The 23319-nt window shown below is 36.3% G+C and overlaps 1 protein-coding gene across 1 annotated transcript in view; it reads left to right on the forward strand.

Moving 5' to 3' along the window:
* Positions 1-23319, forward strand: part of CCDC18 (coiled-coil domain containing 18) — a 104332-nt gene that overhangs the window by 1040 nt on the left and 79973 nt on the right. Inside the window, 6 exon segments of the mRNA XM_081818823.1 lie at positions 1625-1760; positions 2258-2432; positions 5092-5250; positions 9897-10003; positions 11614-11742; positions 21171-21267. Of these exon segments, the coding sequence (XP_081674949.1) occupies positions 1625-1760; positions 2258-2432; positions 5092-5250; positions 9897-10003; positions 11614-11742; positions 21171-21267 (803 nt within the window).

Consider the following 23319-nt stretch of genomic DNA (forward strand, 5'->3'; position numbering starts at 1 on the left):
AATTCACCCAAATTGTCTGTACCCTTTTTTCCTTCACCATTCTGTAGGAAGCTAGAAATGTTGAAAAAATAAAGCAGAATGGGGACCTGATCCATTGACTTTTGTATGGGAGAGTCTTCTCATTTAAGCAGAAACAAATTTGTGCAAACGAAAGGGGAAAAAAGAAACATTTTCTCTGCGATTACATAGCGTCTCATTTAATTTCCTGCCACAGTTTCTTCCAATAAGGTGAGGGGTTTCTTTTTAATCTTCCTTCTTATATCTGAGAAATTTTGAGTGGGGAATAAATTTGCCTCTCTATTTGAGCTGGATGAGGGGAAGGAAGGGCAATTCAGCAATCATCATTTATTCACTGAACATACTGACCTTCTGTAAGTGGCCTTAATAGTCCTGAACATAATACATAAGATTCCTAACCTTTTGGAGCTTGAGATGTGGTCAGAATTCTAGAAGGGTGATGAAAGAGAGGTGCTACAATGACAAAGGTAAATGGGATCTGAAAGAGGAATGTAACTTTAAGATGCAAAAAGATCTACAGTAGTAGAGATTTTAAAGCCTTAGTTCTTAATATATTCTTTATATGTACATATTCTTAATATGTATTTTATTTTATTTTATTTATTTATTTTTTAAAGATTTTATTTATTTATTTGAGAGAGAGAATGAGAGAGAGCACATGAGAGAGGGGAGGGTCAGAGGGAGAAGCAGACTCCCTGCCGAGCAGGAAGCCCGATGCGGGACTCGATCCAGGGACTCCAGGATCATGACCTGAGCCGAAGGCAGTCGTCTAACCAACTGAGCCACCCAGGCGCCCCTTAATTTGTATTTTAATACATAATGATTATATGTGTTAATTATTAATAATAAAATGTGGCCCTTTATCACGATTTTTATGTGTAAAGGTTATTTAGTAGAGAATTTCACAACTCTAGAGATACTCATCAGTTGAAGAAAGAAAAACTTTTCTTCATGTATTTCTGAGTTAACTTGCCAAATGCCATTTTGATCTCTATGGTTGCGATGTGAAGGTGTGTGTTTTTTAAATTTTATAACTATTGTGAATGGGAGGAGGAGATAACCTTTATTTGGTAATAAATCGCCATTAAGGAAATATGAGTGACTGTAATGATACCAATTTTATCAGATTTCCAGAGCTTGTAACTTGAGTATGTAAGTTCAAAAGCTCATCTTGAAATTGATCTGTAAGTTAGAAATTGCAGTGTGACATAATTAAAAGGTCTTTGGATCCTGATGACTTAGGTTCAAATCTTGTTTCCACCATCTACAGTTTTTGTGACCTTGAGCAAATTCTTTAATTTGCCTTATTCTTAGTTTGTTTTAACTTTAACATGGAATAACAATATTTAATGTGCACTATTGTTAGAAAGATTAAATGTGCTTAGAAAAGGGAGAACTATTGAACTTTCTATTTCCTTGGCTTTACACTGCAGAGAAATTCATTGTTACTGGGTTTTTGTTTTGTTTTGTCTTAAATTACCATGAAAGATTGCGCAACATTTGAGATAAATAGAAAAATAATGAGTTAAATTCTATTAATGTGAGAGTATTTTGACACCACAGATTCTTTCTGGCAAGGTACAAGAAATACACTTCTTTTTTTAAGAAATGGAATCTAGTTCATCAGACTACTGTAATAAAGACAATGAAGAAGAAAGTTTGCTTGCAAATGTTGCTTCCTTAAGACATGAACTGAAGATAACGGAATGGAGTTTGCAGAGTTTAGGGAAAGAGCTATCCAGGTATGTAAGTAAAATCACATATGGACTTCAGAATATGACTTTATGAATGTAAAATGTATGGATTTCATTATTATATATTGTGTTTCTAATAGAATAGAATACGAAATAATCTGTAATTTTTAATGTAATTCTTGGTTTAGGAAAAAAATAGAAATGTTAGAGAAGTGTTATACATTAATGTTTATACATTAAGTAAACACCTTTGCTATCTAGGACTCAGTATAAAATATATGTTTGGGCTTAATCTTTTATTATGACTGTTTTTTGAATCTTAAGTAATCCTACCATAGAGTCTCTTTCTAACTAACAGATTATTAGTTTAAAACTCATTACAATTTATTAAGAAATTTAGTTGAAACATTGCCTTAAGTTCATAACTGAATGTGATTTCCAGCAGAACTTCAGGTGCTTTTCTTTCTGTTTTCTTATTTAATGTATAGAAATTTGGAGTGAATACTTAAATTAGGAACTAAAATGTATTTTTATTTTTTCTCTAGTGTTAGTCCAAGTGAAAATTCCGATTATGCCTCTAATCTTTCAAGATCTGAAAAACTCATTCTGGAAGATCTTTCTCATCCTAACCAGCTTGGACTTTTGAATTACGTACCTTATAAAAAAGTTTGTAAAATGCCCACTGGCAGTACTGATTTTCAAAAGAAGCCAAGAGATAAGGTTATTGTTTTTAGACCTGTCTACTTAAAAGTAGCTTTAGTTTCAGACCTGTCTACTTAAAATACTTTTTCTTTGAGTTTTTTCTTTAAATGCCTGTTTATGTTTTCCGTAGTCTTTTACCATTGTGCTTAAGACTCTTGAATTTAAATATTATGGTTCTTGTTGTGTCCTCACAAGAAAGTAGTTGCTTTAGTGTATTACTCTATTTTTAAACTTCTATATTTATTACCTTTTTGCAATTAAATGTCTTGCTTTCCCCAAGTAAATTGTAACCCCTGTGATTTTGGGCACTATACGTAATAGGTAATCAGTTATTAAGTGGTTAAAATGTATTTAGTATATTTAGCCTGGATCAAGTGCTATATGATGGCATGGCACTGTTCTTTTTTCATTATCCCTAAATTTTCTGGATGATCTTAGACATCTTTACTGGTCTGGAATTTTCTCCTTCTGTCTTTTTTATTCCGTCCTATTATCTACCTTGTTGTGTTTACCTTTCTTCCTTACTCAGCTCTTTAATCTCCCTTTCTGCTCTCTTCTTCCTATTCTTTATTACCTCACCACCAGCATGCATGCCTGCATATGGTTGCATATGCACATCATAATCTTCTTTCATAAAAATGTGCTCTTCCCACTTCAGAAAGCTAACAATTGAGAGGTTTTCTTTTTGTAAGGAAGCTGCTTAATGTAGCTATGTTAATGTAGCTATGTGTGCCTGCAATTTAGAAAATAAATTCAAATTTCATTTCTACAAAGATTGTGTAATTCTGGGAAATTTGACCTGTATCCTAACTCAAATTGCTGATCATTTTTGTTACATGTATGTTTTAATTGAAATCATTGTGTTTTACCCTAAACAAAATCAAAAGACTAATGACAAATTGGAGGGGAAAATATTGGTAAAGCCTATTAAAGACAAAGAGCTAATATCTAATATGGGAAGAGCTTCTAGGAAGAAGATCAACAACCCAGTAGAAAAATGGACAAAAGACATGTGTGAAAGAGGAAATTAAAATGATCTTCAAACAAATAAAAAGGTGTTCAGTCTCATTCATAATAAGAGAAATTCACAATGAAACTATACTTAGGTACCAATTTGTACCTATCATACATTTGACACTATTTTATTGGTGAAATTAGGAGGAGATGGGCATTCTCATACATTGCTGGTGGCAGTGCAAAATGATACAACCCCATATGGAGGGGCATTTGGTAATGTTTCCCCAAATCACAAACGCGTTTACCCTTGACATGGAAATCCCTCTTGTAGAAGAAAACATGACAGGTATGCCTGCATGAGTACAAAATGAGGCTTTGTTTGTCTTAACAGGTTAGAAATACCTCAAGTGCCTATCAGTAGGGGATTGGTTGAATAAACATGCAGTGGAAACTGCAGCTGAGGTGGGGAGATGAAAGAATAGGAGTTTCTAACTATATTGATTGTGGAGAGATTGGCAGGATATATTTAAGAAAAAAATGCAAGGTATAGAATGACATAGAATGCTAGTTTTTGCATAAGTCACTGTGAGGGTGGGTAATTTGTATTGCTTGCAAATGAAAGTGGAAACACTAGAAGACTGTGTTGAAGACCATAACTTAGCTTCCCTATATAGGCAGGTTCCCTTTTTTTTTTTTTTTAGGATTTTATTTATTTATTTGAGAGAGAGAGAGCACAAGCAGGGGGAGTGGGAGACTCCTGGCTAAGCAGGGAGCCTGATAACGGGGCTCGATCCCAGGACCCTGAGATCATGACCTGAGCCTTAGGCAGACGATTAACCATCTGAGCCACCTGGGTGCTTCAATTCCCTATTTTTTGCTGTATGATTGGTGTTATATAAAAATTTATAAATAAGAAATTTAAAGGGGTGCTTGGGTGGCTCAGTTAAGCATATGACTTCCGCTCTGGTCATGATCTCAGGGTCCTGGGATGGAGCTTCATGAGCCTCATGTTGAGTTCTACTTCTCCCCCTCCCTCTTTTTCTGCCCTTCCCCCTGCTTGTGCTCGCTCTCCCTCCCTCTCTCTCACTCAAATAAATAAAATCTTAAAACTTATAAAAATGGTTACCTACCTACTAAAAATGGGAATGAGGCTTCTGTGTGTATCTTATATAGTTTTGAGTTCTGAATTGCATATGACTTTTTAAAAAAAAAATCGTATCTTAAAAACCTCAACCCTCAGGAAAATTAAAATAATTTATTATAAAATATATATTCAAAAGTATAATAAAAATGTATATAGTTTAAAGAATTTATTCATTATCCATTTTGTTGTTGATGGTCATTTGGATTCTTTCCATTTATTGTCTCTTATGGACAAATGTAGTAGGTATGAATATTTTTGTATTTTCAGGTGTAAAAGTTTTAGATTTACACCCAGGAGTAATATTGTTGAGTGTTAGCATCTTCAACTTTACTGGATAATACCAAGAACTTTCCCAAAGTGTACCATTGTTTTTTAAGCTGTACTTATTTATGTATACATCCACTAGCAGTGGAGGAGAGTGCTGATTGTCCCACACATCCTCACCAGCACTCACTAAATATCTTAACTCATTTTCTGAGCTACTTAGTCATTTTACTGACAGTTGTTCATCATTTTCCATTACATATAGTGCTTAATGAAATAATCCAAAATAACTTGCTCTTTCTCATTTTTCAGATGTCTTTTTCATCTGCCCCCATGGACCAGGAGATCAGAAATCTTCGAGAGAAACTTAACAAACTCAGGCAACAGAATGCTTGTTTGGTCTCACAGAATCATTCTTTAATGACTAAAATGGAATCTGTCCACTTTGAATTAACACAGTCAAGAGCAAAAGTATGTTTCTTGAAGTGGTGCCTATGCCAATAAAAAGCAATTTGAATCATTTTAAGATTTATAATTGGAAATATATTCTGTGTATTGCCTTAATGTGTTATATATAATAATTTTTATTATGATAATAGAGGATCAACATGTTATGGAATCAATTTAACATGAGTTTAAAATCTGCAAATGATTTAGGAGAAATTGTATACTGTGTTTATATAAGTCAAAGCTTCTTAAAATCTTAAGATTACAAATTTATGTGGTTTTCTTTTTATAAAGAAAATACAGCTTATTTATCTTCCTTTTTTTTTTAAATTTTTTTTTTTAAGATTTTATTTATTTGCGAGAGAGAGAATGAGAGACAGAGAGCATGAGAGGGAGGAGGGTCAGAGGGAGAAGCAGACTCCGTGCTGAGCAGGGAGCCCGATGTGGGACTCGATCCCGTGACTCCAGGATCACGATCTGAGCCGAAGGCAGTTGCTTAACCAACTAAGCCACCCAGGCGCCCTATTTATCTTACTTTTTAAACTAATACATTCTCATTGTTGAAAACTTTGAAAATAGAAAAGAAAGGGAGAAAGATCACCCAGTTTCCACCAACGAGAAACTACTTTATTGGTTTATTACATTGTTGAATCCAGACTGTTTGAATAGTTTTCTTTTTTCTTGTGTTTTTTATTTTTACATCGTCTCAGCATTTTCTGATTCATTTACTCAGCTTTTCGATGATCATTTTATCATAACATTGTTTCCTTTATGTGATTATGCCATAATTTAATTAATAACTCTCCTCTTTAAGTGGCTATTTTTATTTTTATTTTTTTTAAGTAATCTCTACACCCAACATGGGACTCAAACTCATGACTCCAAGATGAAGAGTTGCATGCTCTACAAACTAAGCCAGCCAGGCACCCCTAATGGTTTCCTATTTTTTGCTGTATGATTGGAATTATACAAAAAATTAGAAACCAAAATGTCCAATAATAGAGGGATGGTAAAGTATGATATATCCATACAAGGGATTGCTACAGAGCTTTTTTTTTTTTTTTGAGGTAAATATATCAATTCTGCGATGCAAGGTTGTTTTATGAAACATTGTAAGGTTTAAATGATAATAATATGTGAAAAGTCACCTAGAACGATGTCTGCATATAGCACTAATATATTGAGTGGTAGAGGAACATTACAGAGCAACACACATAGGCAGTGATCCCAGTTTCGCTTTTTATTAAAAGAGCAAATGTGTCTGTATGTTTGTGTGTATGTATATAGATATATGTAACATATGTAAGAACAGAAAGACTGTGCTCCACATTGTTGCTAATTTTGAGAGGGATTGGAATGTCTTGTGGTGAGGCTTTCACTGTTTACTTTTATAGATGTATTGTTTTAAGTAGTAGGATTATGGGAGATTTTTTTTTTCTTTTGTGTGTTTTATTTTTTTTTTTTAATTTTTTAAAAGATTTTATTTGAGATAGAGTGAGAGAGTGAGCGAGAGAGAGTACGAGCAGGGAGGAGGGGCAGAGGGAGAGGGAGAAGCGGGCTCTCCACTGAGCAGGGAGTCATCTGCGGGGCTCTATCCCAGGATCATGACCTGAGCCCAAGGCAGACGCTTGCCCGATTGAGCCACCTCTTCTGTATGTTTTAAACAAAACAAAGTGCTATTGGAGATAATTCCAGCCTAAGGAGAAAAAAATGCTCCAGTGAACAAGAAACTTCTTTGTATTTGGGATTATTTCTAGGATAGAATTTTAGAATGACCAAATCACAGGGAATTTTTTTTTTCCAGAATTTACTGTACTCTGCATTCTCCTGAGGTTTTTTTTTTAAACATTTTATTTTTTTGAGGGAAAAATATTTTGTTTTTCTTGATTTCTCACAAGATTTACCTTTTCAGTATATTTGTTTGCTGTGTAATTTGTTCACCTTTTTTGTTTATTGATTTAATTTTTCTACCAACTATAGATTTTTTCTGAAGTCATAGAAGCTTAATTATTTAAAGGCAAAGAGATGTTAAGAGAATTTTACTAATAACTACTGAACTAATGATAGCATTTTGTTCCTTTCTTTTAGTATATAGACACATCAGTGGTTATTTATTCTAGGCAATAGGACAGTTATTTATATTTTACTTCCCATCTCAGCATTTTCTACATTGCCTAACAAAATATTTTTAGGGAGATTCCCTTTTCTAGGGCAGGTCTCAGCTTTTGCTGTTGCATATATACCACTATTGGAAATCTTGTGCTGGAATTCCTCATTGTATCAACCAGTATATTCATAATTTATCTTTCCCAATGTTTGTAGTTACACTTTGGAGCCAGGCATTCAGCTCTTCCCAAGCTTATTGCTCTCCAGGCCTGCTGTCCAGCTGCTCTCCTGGGACTTGTCTTTGATATTCTGGGTTTGATCTACTGTTCCCTGGATCCTGTGTCATCTTCTTTCTTGGTTTAGTCTTCCTTTAAGTGGAACATATTTTTCTAGTAACCCCCTTGCCTATCTGAAATGTCCTAATTTCTCCCCTGACATTTCTCCCCCAAATTATTTTGCCTTAGAGTTACTAGGATATTGCTTTCTTGTTTTCCATCTTCTGCTGCTTCTCTGAAAAGTCCAATGCCATTGTGAATCCATTTCCTTAGTATGTAACTTTTTTCCATTTGTTTTTCCTTTTATGGTAGTTTTAAGGATCTTCCCTCTTTCCTTGGTGTTTCAAAATTTCAGAATGACATATCTTTGAATAGACCTTTTATTCAGTGTAGTAGGTACATGAGGACCCTTTCAGGCTGGAATCTTGTGTTCTTTGGTCCTGGAAATTTTTCTTATGCAATCTCTTGGATAATTTTCTTCCCTCTGTTTTCTTCTTCTTCTTTTTTTTTTTTTTTAAAGATTTTATTTATTTGACAGAGAGAGACACAGTGAGAGAGGGAACACAAGCAGGGAGAGTGGGAGAGGGAGAAGCAGGCTTCCCGCGGAGCAGGGAGCCCAATGTGGGTCTCCATCCCAGGACACCGGGATCATGACCTGAGCCAAAGGCAGACGCTTAACGACTGAGCCACCCAGGCGCCCCGCCCCCCCCGTTTTCTTCTATTTTTCCTATTAGGTGAATATTAGATCACCTCGATTGGTCCTCTAACTCTTTCAACCTTTTAATCTATTAAGGTTTTTTTTTTTTTTCCTCATGTTTTCTATCTCCTTGTCTTCCTGTGATACTGTTTAGGAGATTTCTTAACACTATCATCCACACCTCTGTTGAATCTTATTTTAGCTGTCATATTTTTTTCATTTTCCAGAGCTTTCCCATGTCCTCTGATTCTTTGCTTTGTATTAAATAATATCCTGATGCAGTGTCCTCACTTAGCTTTCTGAAGATTTAATGATGTGTGTGTATGCGTGTGTGCATACTTGCCTTGCTTGCTGCCAGTTGCCTCTTTGTTTTGGCCTCTGACTTTTATGTTAGCAGGACTTTTTTGCAGATGTTAGTGTTTTAGCTATTTATATTTAAGAGAAAAGAACTTAGGGGTGCCTGGGTGGCTCAGTTGGTTAAGTGACTGCCTTTGGCTCAGGTCATGATCCTGGAGTCCCAGGATCGAGTCCCACATTGGGCTCCCTGCTCAGCGCAGAGCCTGCTTCTCCCTCTGACCCTTCCCCCTCTCATGTGCTCTCTCTCTCTCTCTCTCATTCACTCTCTCTCAAATAAACAAATCTTAAAAAAAATGTTTTTTTAAAAAAGAAAGGCACTTAAATGCTGTTTAGAACTTCTGTGTACAAAGATGAAGTTTGTTGTCCAGTAAGCTTCATATGTTGGTGATGCCTAGGGAGATGGCTCTTTTGTAGGGAGATACCTTGTCTCTTTCATCCAGTATCAGTATGTGAAGTCTTTTTCTTTGGAGCTGTTGAGTTTCTCCAGCAAAGAATCCTTTGATTTCCCACCTGTGGGATAGCCCTAAATGAGATGAAATACTAGTGGGAAGTTGACTGTTTTATATTAATCAATTTGTTTATAACTACTTCATCCCTGCTTATCATAATACATAGTGTCCCAGAGTTCTAAACCTTTCCCGTTCAGTTTCTCCAGATAATAAATTTTCTATCTCTTCCTGATAGGCCATCATTTGACTGTTGGTGTTTTAGGAATGGGAAAAGGAGTATTGACTTACCAACAGAGATATTGAGCTGTATTCCAGGCTTTCATTCCTGGACTTATGCTTTTCTGTATTTTCTAGGTTTTTTCTAGTAAGCATGTATTCTAAAATAAGGTCTTCAATTGTAAAAAGATTCAATAGGTGTTTTTTTGTTTACATTTTTATGACTTGATCTTTTATATTTAATTTTCTGATTTATGTGAAATTTATCTTTTTGGATGTTGTCAGTAGAGATTCTTTTTTCACCCACAAAAAGCTAATCAATTATCTTGGGATATTAAGTTGAGGGTAATGGCAAGAGCTTACACGCTGACACTGGCTTGTGATGATGACACGCCCATGTAAATGTTGATCAAAGGAATAGATAGGGTGAGCTTCACATTTGACCAGTGATTAAGGAGTTATATCGGACACCCTCATCAGACAGAAAAAGAAACAAAGGACCAATTAGATTAATTTATCTTCTGAAAGGAAGTGCTCTGAAAGTTTTTTTTTTTTTTGGTTTTGTTTTAGGTTTCTATGCTTGAATCTGTTCAACAACAGGCAGCCAGTGTGCCAATCTTAGAAGAACAGATTATAAATTTGGAAGCAGAAGTTTCAGCCCAAGATAAAATTTTGAGGTAAGAATACTTTTTATGGCTTTAAAATTTTTATTTCTTTTGCTTTTTGGTGTATCTAGTGAAATCTTGTTCCCTACCCCAGTAAATCTGTAGTGTCCTGTAGACTGTCTTAGAACTTAGGAAATCTGTTCCCCAATCCATCATACCTCCTCTTGGCTCCAGGATGCATGAAGTTTAAGGGGGCTAAAAAAGACTAAATCTTAGCTGAGATGCTTATTTACATGCTTTTATTGAAAATGAACTAGTTCATTTCTTGCCCTACATAGTAGTACATGCTGGTGTTTCAGTGGGAGTTCAAGAAATAAAATAGAAGGAATCAGGCACTTTATAATTTATCCCCTTCTTCTGCTTTGAGTAAAATGAGAAATATATGTATACTAAATAGCCCATTACTCCATTTTGATGATTCTCAAAGTGTAGTTCTGGGACCAGCAGTATTAGCATCTTCTAGGAACTTGTTAAAATTGTAGGTCTCAGGGGCACCTGGCTGGCATAGTCAGTTGAGCATCCGACTCTTGGTTTTGGTTCAAGGTCGTGATCTTGGTTGTGAGATTGAGCCCTGTGTTGGGCTCTGCGCTCAGTGGAGAATCTCTGCTTGAGATTCTCTCTCCTTCTCCCCCATCTCTCTCTCTCTTTCTAGAATAAATAAATAATAAATCTTTTTAAAAATTTGTAGATGTCAGGTTCTATCTCAGATTTACTGAATTACAAATTCTAAGAGGTCAGTAGTCTGTGTTTTAATAAGTCCTGCAGGTGATTCTCATGTACACTAAAGTCATTTTTCATGACCATCAGAATTTTGTAGTTTTCTTTGTATTACATGTAATTTTAATTTTATTCCTAGGTATTTTATATTTTTGGTTGTTGTGAATTTGTTCATGTTCTGTTCATTGATGGTATATAGGAAGGCTGTTGCTTTTTGTGTAATATAATTATTTTATAATTAGACTATTTGTCATACTCTTTTATTCTAATAACTTTTCATTTTGATTCTCCTCGATTTTCCAGGCAGCTAATGATATTATCAGCAAAAAAAAGAAAATATTGTCTTTTCGATATTTAGTTACTACTTTTTCATTTTTCTTTTTGTAACTGTTAGAGAAATCATTGGATATAGGGGTGATAATAGTCATCCTTAACTAGTTTCTGAACTTTATGGTTATGCTTCTAGTATCTGACTATGAAATAGGATATAAGCTGTTATTTCAGATATATGTATCATTTCATTCTTTATAAAGACTCTTAGTAGGCAAGGGATAAATTTTGTCTATTTCTTATTAAATATTGGTTTCTCTTACCTCAGTGATTTAAAGTGATAGAATTCCTAATATTGAGCTATTCTTGCATACCTGGAATAATCTCTTTAATAGCCTTTAAAAATATCCTTTACTGGGGCACCTGGGTGTTGAGCGTCAGACTCTTGGTTTCTGCTCAGGTCATGATCTCATGGGTGGTGAGATGAACACCACCCCCTCCCCCTGTCGGGCTCTGCAGGAAGTCTGCTTGAAGTTTCTCTCCCTCTGCCCCTCCCCCCACTTGCCTGCACATGCACGCACACACTCTCAATAAATCAATCTTTAAAATATGTATATATATTCTTTATTTAATAGAGAGGCAGAAGATAAATTAGAGCAGAGCCAGAAAATGGTGATTGAAAAGGAACAGAGTTTGCAGAAATCCCAAGAGGAATGTATAAAGTTAAAGGTGGACTTACTTGAACAAAGTAAACAAGGAAAGAGGTATGTGTTTTCAAAGCAAATTGTTTTTGTAGATGGAAAAAAAATATATTACCTATTTAAAATTATAGCTAATTTTTAAAGTGAAAAGAATTTCAGAAACCTAGTAGTAGGATAATTTAATGTTCTTTTTGTCTATTAATTATTTTTCATTTTCTATTAAAAATTTCATGTTACTGGCATTCTGGATTGGGATTAGAAGCCTGATAATGATAATCAGTGTAATGATATTTACTTATTTCTGAAATTAAGTTGTATGACCTACATAAAATTCATGAGGAAGTGTAGTTGGGTCTTCCTTTAGGAATACATGAGTAATGCAAAAGTATTTTTTTTTTAAGATCTTATTTATTTATTTGACAGAGAGCTAGAGAGCATAAGTAGACAGAGCGGCAGGCAGAGGGAGAGAGAGAAGCAGGCTCTCCGCTGAGCAGGGAGCCCGATGCGGGGCTTGATCCCAGGACTCTGGGATCATGACCTGAGCCGAAGGCAGATGCTTAACCGACTGAGTCACCCAGGCGCCCCGCAAAAGTATTTATTTTATGTAAAACATGTTTTAAGATAAAGTTTTGTAGGTAGCCTTGACTAAGGAACCATTAACTCTGAATGTCAATTAACTTTTAAACTAATAAAGATTTAAATTTTTTTAGTTTAATAATATTTTCTAATATAATATAATTATAGCAGCTTTTACACAGGGTAAAATGATAATCTGCATTTTGATCTTCAAAAAATTTTTTTTTCTTGGGGCGCCTGGGTGGCTCAGTCAGTTAGGCATCTGACTCTTGGTTTTGGTTCAGGTCATGATCTCAGGGTCGTGAGATTGAGCCCCTCGTCTAGCTCCATGCTCAGCAGGGGGCCTGCTTGAGATTCTCTCGCTCCCTCTCCCTCTGCCCCTTCCCCCACTTGCATGCTTGTATGCTCAGTCTCTCTCAAATAAAAAATAAAATCTTAAAAAAATTTTTTTTCTTTTTCAAGTTTTTATTTAAATTCTAGTTAGTTAACATACAGTTTAATACTAGCTTCAGGTGTAGAATTTAGTATTTAATCACTTACATACAGTAGCCAGTGCTCATCACAACAAGTGCCCTCCTAAAGACCCATAACCCATCCCCTACCCACCTCCCCTCCATCAACCCTCAGTTTGTTCTCTGTAGTTAAGAGTCTGCTTTATGGTTTGCCTCCCCCCACCCCACCCACGTTCATCTATTTTGTTTCTTAAATTCCACATATGAGTGAAATCATATGGTATTTGTCTTTTTGTGAGTGACTTATTTCATCTGGAGTAATACTCTCTAGCTCCATCCACATCTTTGCCAGTGGCAAGATTTCATTCTTTTTGATGACTGAATAATACTCCATTGTATGTACATACCACATCTTCTTTATCCATTTATCAGTTGATGGACAGTTGGGCTTTTTCTGTAATTTGACTATTGTTGATAATGCTGCTGTAAACATTGGGGTGCATGTATCTCTTCAAATCAGTATTTTTGTATCCTTTGGGTAAATACCTAATAGTGCAATTGCTGGATCATAAGATAGTTCTATTTTTAACTTTTTTTTTTTTTTTTTAAGTAGGCTCCATGCCTAGTGTGGAGCCCAGCACGGGACTTGAACTCACAACCCTGAGATCAAGACCTGAGGTGAGATCACGAGTCAGATGCTTAATTGACTGAGCCACCCAGGAACCTCTATTTTTAACTTTTTGAGGCACCTCCATACTGTTTTCCAGAGTGACTGAATCAGTTGGGCAAGGATATGAAGAAAGGGGTATCCTCTTACACTGTTGGTGGGAATGCAAAAAAATTTTTATTTTCAAAAAATGTATACTATGATAAAATAAGGTTATGAAGAAAGTTTTTTTTTAAGAAAGTATTTTTTGAAAAGTTGTCATAAATAGGTTAAATATTTGTTTGCATGTGCATTTAAACTTCTAAAAACTGCTCAAAATCCCTAAGTCATTTTTCATTAAAATGAGCTTGGAATGGGGCGCCTGGGTGGCTCAATCGTTAAACGTCTGCCTTCGGCTCAGGTCATGATCCCAGCATCCTGGGATCGAGCCCCACATCGGGCTCCCTGCTCAGCGGGAAGCCTGCTTCTCCCTCTCCCACTCCTGCTGCTGTGTTCCCTCTTTTATTGTCTCTCTCTCTGTCAAATAAATAAATAAAATCTTTAAAAAAAAAAAAAACTTAAAAAAAGAAATGAGTTTGGAAGAACATTTTCCCAGCAGTATTTGGTTAGTCTAGTTCAAGTTTTAGTATATATTTGGAAGGCACTATTACTTTATGAAAATATTTAGGTTTTGGAGTTAACCAGATTTTATTTCTCAGTGGCTCTGTTATCTTGGGCAAACTATTTAACCTTCTTGAGCCTCAGTTTGTTCATCTATTAAATCAAGATGATATTATATCTATGTGAGGATTAAATGAGAAAAGAAATGTAGGGTGCCTCTTAATAAACAAACACTAACAAATGTAGCTATTTTAAGTATAAACCGTGGGGTTAAATATTCTGAAATTAAGACATATTCAGATAAATTTTTACTTAGATAAACATTTTGTGCATGGTTATTTGAAAAAGTGAGATGATAATACACAAAGACTAGCTTCATAATATAGCTAAGAAAAAGTGCAGAGGACGAGTGACTAGTTATCTCTGTAAAACTTAAATAAGAGATAATTTTTATGGTAGGGTGTTGACTTTTCACAGATTCTGGACAACATGTGCAAAGGCATAGAAGTATAAAAGCATCACTGCTGAAGAACACTAGGGAGTTTTTTGTACTTATAAATGGATAGGTGTAGGAAATGAGGCAAGACAGAAAGACAGGCTTGGTCTAGACTGTAAATGGCTTTGTTTTGCCAAAGTATTTGTATTTTAATCTGGAGAGCATATATAGGCAATTGAGATTTTTAGGTAGAGATGCGACATCTAAATTTTTTAGAGCTTTTTGAAGCTCCATCCATCTAGAATGGATGTTGGCATTCTGAAATTGAAACCTTTGCAAAGACATTTTTGGGGTGCAGAAGATTAATCATAATCATAATGGGTTAGAAAGCTAGTGTAAAGGAAGAGATTGTTTAGCTTTATGCTGTTTATAAGAGACATACCCAAAATATAAGGACACAGAAAAATTGAAAGCAAAGGAATTAAAATAAATATTTCAGGCCAATAGTCACTAAAACAAAGTAAATATAGCTATATTAATATCACACAAAATAGATTTAAGTGCAGCAAGCATTACTAGAGTTAAAATGACTCTTATAGGGGTACCTGGGTGGCTCAGTTGGTTAAGTGTCTGACTCTTGATTTCTGTTCAGGTCATGATCTCATGGTTGTGAAATCCAGCCCCATGTTGGGCTCTGTGCTGGTTGTGGAGCCTGCTTAAGATTCTCTCTCCCTCTGCTCCTCTCCCCACCACACATCTCTTTCTCTCTCTCTCTCTCAAAAAAAAAGACATATAATGTTTAAATAACACTTAAGCAGGAGCCCTAAAGATTCTAAACTTGTATGAATCTAATAGTAAAATTTCAAATGGAAATGAACAAATCTGTAATCATACAGGAAACATTTTTACACATTTACTGGGAATTATTAGATTAGTAACAAGAAAGCAAGAAGTTGAAGAGTTGAATGACAACAATCTTGATCTCGTGTGTATATATGGAACCCTATACCCAACAGTATGAAAATTCAAATTCTTTCAAGCACTTCTAGAACATATATAATCTCTCACCTCACTGTGCCAGAAACTATGAGTTTCAACAAACACCAGACGATTGATGTTGTACATATCACCTTCTCAGACTGTTGTACAATTAAGTTAGAATGTAATCCCCCGAAATCATGTGTGTTTGGAAATTTAAAGCCAGCCTTCTTGCTACTTATGGAGCATTGAAGAAATTAGGATAAAGATTAGAAAACTCTTAAAATGGAGTGATATAAAAAATATCACAACAATAGAATCATCAGAACCTAAGTCTGGTTCTTTTCATAATCACCAAACTAATGGGTATCAGATAAGATTAATCAAGGAGACAAGGCACAAAAGCAATATTGGGATTGAGAAGGGACTTCTAAATTACAGATTTAGCTATGATTTAAGAAATAAGACCAAATACTATGAACCATTTTAGAATGGTAAATATGAAAACTTAGACTGAATAAATTTTTTTTTAAGATTTTTTATTTATTTATTTTTTATTAGACAGTACAAGCAGGGCGAGCAGCAGCTCAGCAGGGAGCCCAATGTGGGGCTCGATCCTAGGACCCCGGGATCACGACCTGAGCTGAAGGCAGATGCTTAACCATCTGAGCCACCCAGGCGCCCCTGAATAAGTGATTTTTCAACAAAATATAATTTAACAGAATTTAAGAATAAATTGAAAACCTGAATAGATATATAGCCATTACAGGTATTGAATCAGTTGTTAAAAATTTGCCTACAAGAAAGTAAACCAAACAAAACAATGGTGATGACAAAAGGAAAGAGGACCATAATGGCCCACAGTGGCTGAAATGAAAATGACTCACAATATCAAGTTTTGGCAAAGTTGTGGAGCCTCTGGAATTTTCATATATTTCTAGTAGGAGTGTAAATTGGTAGAAACCCTTTTGGGTGCTTGAAATATTTTGTATCCAATCTTTGGCTCTTACACTCAGGGCCAATAATCCCCTGTCCTGATTACTTCAGGACCAAGTAGTAGACAACTCAGGACAGTCTTACACTCCAGCCCACTGAAATTATTCATACTACCAAACCTAAACCTGCTGACCCTGCCTTAACTGTTCCTTCCCACAGACACCACAGTAACATCTCTTGCTCACATTTTTCTCCCAACTTTCTCTGTCTCCTGACCAACCCTGGTGCTTCCCTGCACGGCCCCCTGCATGGCCTGTCATGTCTCCTGTTTCTATGGATTTGTGAGTTTAATAACTTCCTTCTTCATGACATTCATTTCCATGTCTGTGTGTCTCACCATACCTGATTAAAACAAATCCTGAGCACATTTTAAAATATTCATTAAGACTGTACATATTTTCTGTAGAATTTTTATTTAGTTTTTATTTTAATTTTTTACTGAGTAAAGTGCAGAAGTCTTAAGTGAATGAACTTCTGTGTATGTATACATCCACATAACTACTATCCAGATCAAATACAGAATATTTGGTAAAACATATTGAAGTGACCCTAAATATCATATGTAAGAACCAAGGTCTAAGAATAAGGGAGGCAATTTTGAAGCTGTAGACCAAAGTGGAGAACATGCGTATAGATACCAGGACTTCTGAAGTTATATGAATTAAGTTAGTGTGATGTTGGTATAGGAATAAACAAACAAACAAAAAAAATCAGTTGTATGGAACAGACCCTCTTTAGCAAATACGCACACAGGGGAAACTTGGTATGTAACAGGTGGCATAACAGATCAGGGGAAAGAATGGAAGAATCAATAAGTTAAGGTGTTGGACAGACTGACATCATGTGTTTCATATGTGGTATAGTGGAAAGGGTACAATGTCACTTATGTAGTGTGCTCGCAAGAATGAATAGTCTGAATCTACTTATGAGGAAACAGGCAAGGTTAAGCAGATATTTAGCAGCATGCATTCATTGATTTACTGGATTTCTCACTTGGTACACATCAACCATCTAGAGAACAGAAGAAAACCCTAGTTTGATGTGTTTCTCTCATGGTGAAGCTTAAGAAAGGCTTAAGAAATAGTAGGTAGTTGAGAAAAAAGAGGGAAGCAGGATGAGAAAAACATGTTGTAGTGATAATCTACTTCAGATAGCTTGAGTGGCTGCAGCACATTTCTGGCAGCTTTAGTCATAGGTCATTTAACTTTATACTTGATCACATTAGGAAGTAAAAGAAGGTAGAGTCATTGAATCTGGGGGTTCACAGTCAACATAGAATTGACCATCAGCTTCTGGCAGTTGAAGATTTCATCTGTGTGACTCTTCAGTGGCAATGTCAGAATAGACCTTTGAGTAACCTTTGTGTATATGTGTGTGTGTGTGCAAAGGTTTTTTCTACTTATTAAACAGAGAATGCTCATATTTCCCTATATAAGAAAAAATTACTTGCATAGCATGATTCTTTTTTTTTTTTAAGATTTTATTTATTTATTTGACAGAGAGCGAGTGCAGGAACACAAACAGGGAGAGTGGGAGAGGGAGAAGCAGGCCTCCCACCCAGCAGGGAGCCCGATATGGGGCTCTATCCCAGGACCCTGGGATCATGACCTGAGTCTAAGGCAGACGCTTAATGACTGCGAGCCACCCACGCACCCTGCATAGCATGATTCTAAAAGCACATGTTTTTTTTGTGTGCCTTATTTGACATTTAATTTTGTATCAGTAGTCCGTGTACCCCAGTGGTTGAGAGCAAGGGCCCACCTGCTTCTTAGATTCATACATTGTGTTTACTACTTAGTATGTGTGAGGGCATGCCTTGAGCATACTGTTTAATCTTTCTGGGTGCTAGTTACAGATAAAATAAGGATAATGTCCGATTAACTGAGTTGTGACCATTTGATTAGGTATATAAAACATCTAAAGTTGTCTGTGGCACGTAATATATGTTGAATAAATTCAAGCTATTATTGTAAAAAAAAAAGTCAGTCATGAAAGACTTAAAAAAAAGCTGAGATATTCCAGATTAAAGAAACTAAAGATATAAGATAACTAAAAGCAGTATGTGAAATAAATAAATAAATAAATAAATAAATAAATAAATAAAAGCAGTATGTGATGATCCTGGATCAGAAGAAAAAAAAAAAGATCTATAAAGAACATTATTAGAATAGCTGATAAAACTTACATATGAATTATATGTTAGATAATAGTATTGTAACAATTTTAGATTTCTTGAATTTGATAGTTGTGGTTGTATGAGGCAATGTCTGTTTTCTTAGGATACATGATAAAGTATTCAAGGCTGAAGGTTACTAATTTCTCTAGAATGTAGTTCAGTACAAAAACATCTCAGGTGAGAGACACAAGCAATTGTAGCAAAATATCAAAAATTGGTGAATCTGCATTAAGGGGTACCAATTTGAAATTTAAAAAACAAAAAGTTCAAAAAATGTTGCTGGGAGAATTCATTACTGATTTAAAAAAAATTAAATTAGGGGCACCTGGGTGGCTCAGTTGTTAAGCGTCTGCCTTCGGCTCGGGTCAGCGTCCTGGGATCGAGCCCCGCATCGGGCTCCCCGCTCCGTGGGAAGCCTCCTTCTCCCTCTCCCACTCCCCCTGCTTGTGTTCCTGTTCTCGATCTCTCTCTGTCAAATGAATAAAATCTTAAAAAAAAAAATGAAATGAAATCCCTGCTTTGTACTTGTAGGAGTGCTGACAATACTGACTCTGTTTTTGGCTCTCCATCTTGTTCATGTTCACTGGATTACCTCTCTTAGGGCTACTTGTTCTGGGCCCCTTGAGATTAATATACATACCTTAGAAATGCCCATCAAGGTAGGGATAGGGGGAGGTTTGCTTTGGCCTCCCAGGAATCTGTTAGAAATAACTTAGTCTTTCCCCTTTCTGATGCATAGGTAGGCCACAAGATCTAATTAAAGGTTAGCTGTCAGTTAGGTACATGCAAACCCTCTGATCTCACTACAATGTCCCCCTCTCCTCCCTGCCACGTGTCCCCCTGCTTTATAAAATCTATAGGCTAAAGTCTGGACTTTATAGAGAATAGCTATGGTGCTATGTGTTTTTTTGCTGACGGTTTTTTGCTGACGACCACGGATATGGCCCCCCCCCCCACTTAAGTTACCCTGAATAAAACTGTGTAAACTGTATGGAGTGGTGTGCTTCATTTTCTGGTCTCAAAGTGCCTTCTCAGTTTGGGGGATACTTTACTGTCCCTCCTCTACCTTCTAACAATACTATATCTGTATACAAAAAATTATTCCAGATGGGTTAAAGACCCAATTGTGAAAAGTAAAACTTTTAGAGAAAGTGTAGAGGAATAGTTTTCATGATGTCTCATAGAAGGGGGAAGAATGTTTTTAAATGAGATTCAGATATATGTTAATTAATTGAATTAAAATAAATAAATGAGATCCAGAAAGCATAAATACTATAGGAAAAGATGGCTAAATTTAAAATCCATTAAAATAAAAACTTTCTCTTCTATAGAACACATCATTTTAAAAATGAAAGACAAGACAGATATTTGGGGAAATATTTGCAAATAATTTAATTCACAAAGATTAGTATCCAGAATTCATAAAAAACTCTAACAAATCAGTAAGAAAAGGGAGGGGAGAATCTAGTAATAAAGACAAAGGATCTGAACAGGTAAGGACGAGAAATCCAAATGGCCATTGAAACTTAGAAACTTGCTCAACCTCAGTTGATCAAAAATGCAGATTAAGGGGCGCCTGGGTGGCTCAGTTGGTTAAGCGACTGCCTTCAGCTCAGGTCATGATCCTGGAGTCCCGGGATCGAGTCCCACATCGGGCTCCCTGCTGGGCAGGGCATCTGCTTCTCCCTCTGATCCTCTTCCCTCGTGCTCTCTCTCATTCTCTCTCTCTCAAATAAATAAATAAAATCTTTAAAAAAAAAAATGCAGATTAAAACTATAACGAGGGGCACCTGGGTGACTCAGTCGGTTAAGCGGCTGCCTTCGACTTAGGTCATGATCTCAGGGTCCTGGGATCAAGCCCCACTTGGGGCTCCCTGCTCAGCAGAGAGCCTGCTTCTCCCTCTCCCTTTGCCTACCGCTCTGCCTACTTGTGCTCTCTGTCAAATAAATAAAATATTAAAAAAAAAGAAGAATTCACCCTTGATAAGCAGAGAGTCACTAATTTCATTTACACTGGAAAGAATATGATGAGGTTTATTTAAATAATAGAAAAATTTTTAGGTGTGGGTATGATATTGACTACATTTCAGCCCAGTAGTCTCAGTTCAATGTCTAAGTATGAGGAAAGGTCAGGGTTAACTAAGGCAGTGCTTTGTAGTGGTTGGATTTTGTTGTTCAGATTTTTAGATATGTCTTCTGAAATACCTTTTTGAAAATTTACTTGCCCTTTGCAAAGGTCACAGGATTTACTGAGTATTTTTAATATATTAGACAGTGGACTGATTCTGTAATAACTGATCTTTGAAAATTTATACAGCCTAGGCCACTTCCCTTAATCTGTCTTTTCCAGACAAAGAAAAAAAATTGCCAACACATAGGAATGTATATATGTTTCAAAGTTTATGTATTTTACATTTTATTTTTCATATTGGTAATAGTGAGGAAATTCTTGTCTCTCTTCTTCATTTTGCAGTTTAAGCCTACTATTCTTTTTTAGTACTGCTCATCTCTTAATTTTTCCTTCTAATAAAATATAGGTTACTTTGGAGTTTCACTAGTCAAATGCAGAGCATTCTTTACTTTTATTAATCATCCCTTTTTAAATTTTAGAGCTGAACGACAAAGGAATGAAGCACTATATAATGCTGAAGAGCTAAGTAAAGCTTTCCAACATTATAAAGAAAAAGTGGCAGAAAAACTGGAAAAGGTAAGAAGCAGATGTGCCAATTCAGTGTTTTGTGTTACTGTCTATATTCTAAATATAAAAATAGACATAAATAGAATATGTTTGTTTAGAGTTAAAGCAGTGAGTAATTTTTATGATCTCATAAAAATTGTTGGAATAAAGAATTTATAAATACTGGTTAAGGCTGGTGTTCATAATCTTCTTATAATGAGCAAAAAACTTTTTTTTATCCAAAGTGGGAAAAGAATGGAGACAAGGGGAAGAACAATATATAGATAAAGGAAAAAAAATGCAGAGAAAGATGAGGTGAGTGAGCAGAGGTTGGAGCTGAAATTTGTTCCCATCACCTCGATGAAAATGAAGGCAGAGTAGATTGTATAGCCTTCAGTTGGTCTCCCTGGACCTACCACCCTGGGAGGGTCTGTCTTCTGCTTCTCAGAAGGAAGATTCCTTGAACAGATTCTGCATAGTAGTATAGTGGCTTTATTACATTCATTTAATATTTTCAAGTAATACCACATGGATAATAAAACCTGTTTGGAGGAGGCCACATGCTGAATATTCAGATGTTGAGCTCAGAAGAGAGGTCTGGTCAATAGATACTAATGTGAGAGACTTTCATCTTGAGATAATTGAAACAGAGGGAGTTAATGATTCTGTTCAAAGAAAGGTAGAAGGGTAGAAGAAATATTAAAAATTTAGTAAGAGGGTTGCTTGGGTGGCTCAGTCGTTAAGCGTCTGCCTTTGGCTCGGATCATGATCCCAGGGTCTTGGGATCGAGTCCCACTTACGGCTCCTTGCCCAGCGGGGAGCCTGCTTCTCCCTCTCCCTCTGGCTGCCGCTCTGCCTACTTGTGCTCGCACAGCCTCTCTCTGTGTCAAATAAATGAAATTTAAAAAAAAAATTTAATAAGAGGGGCGCCTGGGTGGCTCACTTGGTTAAGTGTTTGCCTTCAGCTCAGGTCATGATCTCAGGGTCCTGGGATCAAGCCCCACATCGGGCTCCCCACTCTGCAGGGAGTCTGCTTCTCCCTGTGTCCCTCGCCCCGCTCTTGTGCTCTCTCTTACTCCCTCTCTCTCAAATGAATAAGAAGAATCTTTAAAAAAATTTTTTTTAAATAAAAATTTAATAAGAAAGACAAATACCATATGATTTCACTAATATGTGGAATCTAAAAAACGAACAAAAAGCAAAATCAGACCAATAAATAAAACAAACTGATGGTTCACAGAGAGGGAAGGAGCAGGGGGAGGGCAAAATGGCTGTACCCGTAGGAGGTACAGGCTTCCAGTTAGGGAACGAATAAGTCACAGGGATGAAAGGCACAGCATAGGGAATAGAGTCAATGGTATTGTAATAGTGTTGCATGGTGTCAGATGGGAGCTGCACTTGTGGTGAGCATAGCATAATGCATAGAGTTGCTGAATCACTGTGTTGTACACCTGAAACTAATGTAACATTGTGTGTCAACTATTTTTCAATGAAAAATCTTAAAAATCAGAATCCTATGAGGTACTGGTCTTCAGTGTAAATTAATCAGATCAGAGTTTTGAAAGCCTTGGAGAAGGTCCCTGTGGGAATGAAATCACATAGAAGGGATTTTTAATAAGGTAATCTGTAGGGGGAGGTAGAATACTCAGTGGGGGGAATATCCTTAGGGAGAGGGAGGACTTTATACAGGAAAGAGAGGAAAATGTAAGATGATTTTTTTACACTTCTCCTTAGGATTATCAGTTTCAAACCATGCTCAGCAGAGCCCTATAATTAGGTAGATGTAACAGAGAAAGTGGGGCAGATCTACTGAGCCCTCTTCTCCCACCACTCCAACCTGGGTGCTTATCTTTTTTTTTAAAAGATTTTATTTATTTCTCTGAGAGAGAGAGAGAGAGAGAATGAGCAGCAGGGAGGGGCAGAGGGAGAAGCAGGCTCCCCACTGAGCAGGAAGCCTGATGCGGGACTCGATGCCGGGACTCGATGCCGGGACTCTGGGATCACCACCTGAGCCGAAGGCAGACGCTTAACCGACTGAGCCACCCAGGTGCCCCCTGGGCACTTGACTTTTATCTGTTTTAG

This window comes from Leptonychotes weddellii, chromosome 4, assembly GCF_054177405.1.
Source record: "Leptonychotes weddellii isolate Sample4059 chromosome 4, ASM5417740v2, whole genome shotgun sequence".
NCBI lineage: Eukaryota > Metazoa > Chordata > Mammalia > Carnivora > Phocidae > Leptonychotes > Leptonychotes weddellii.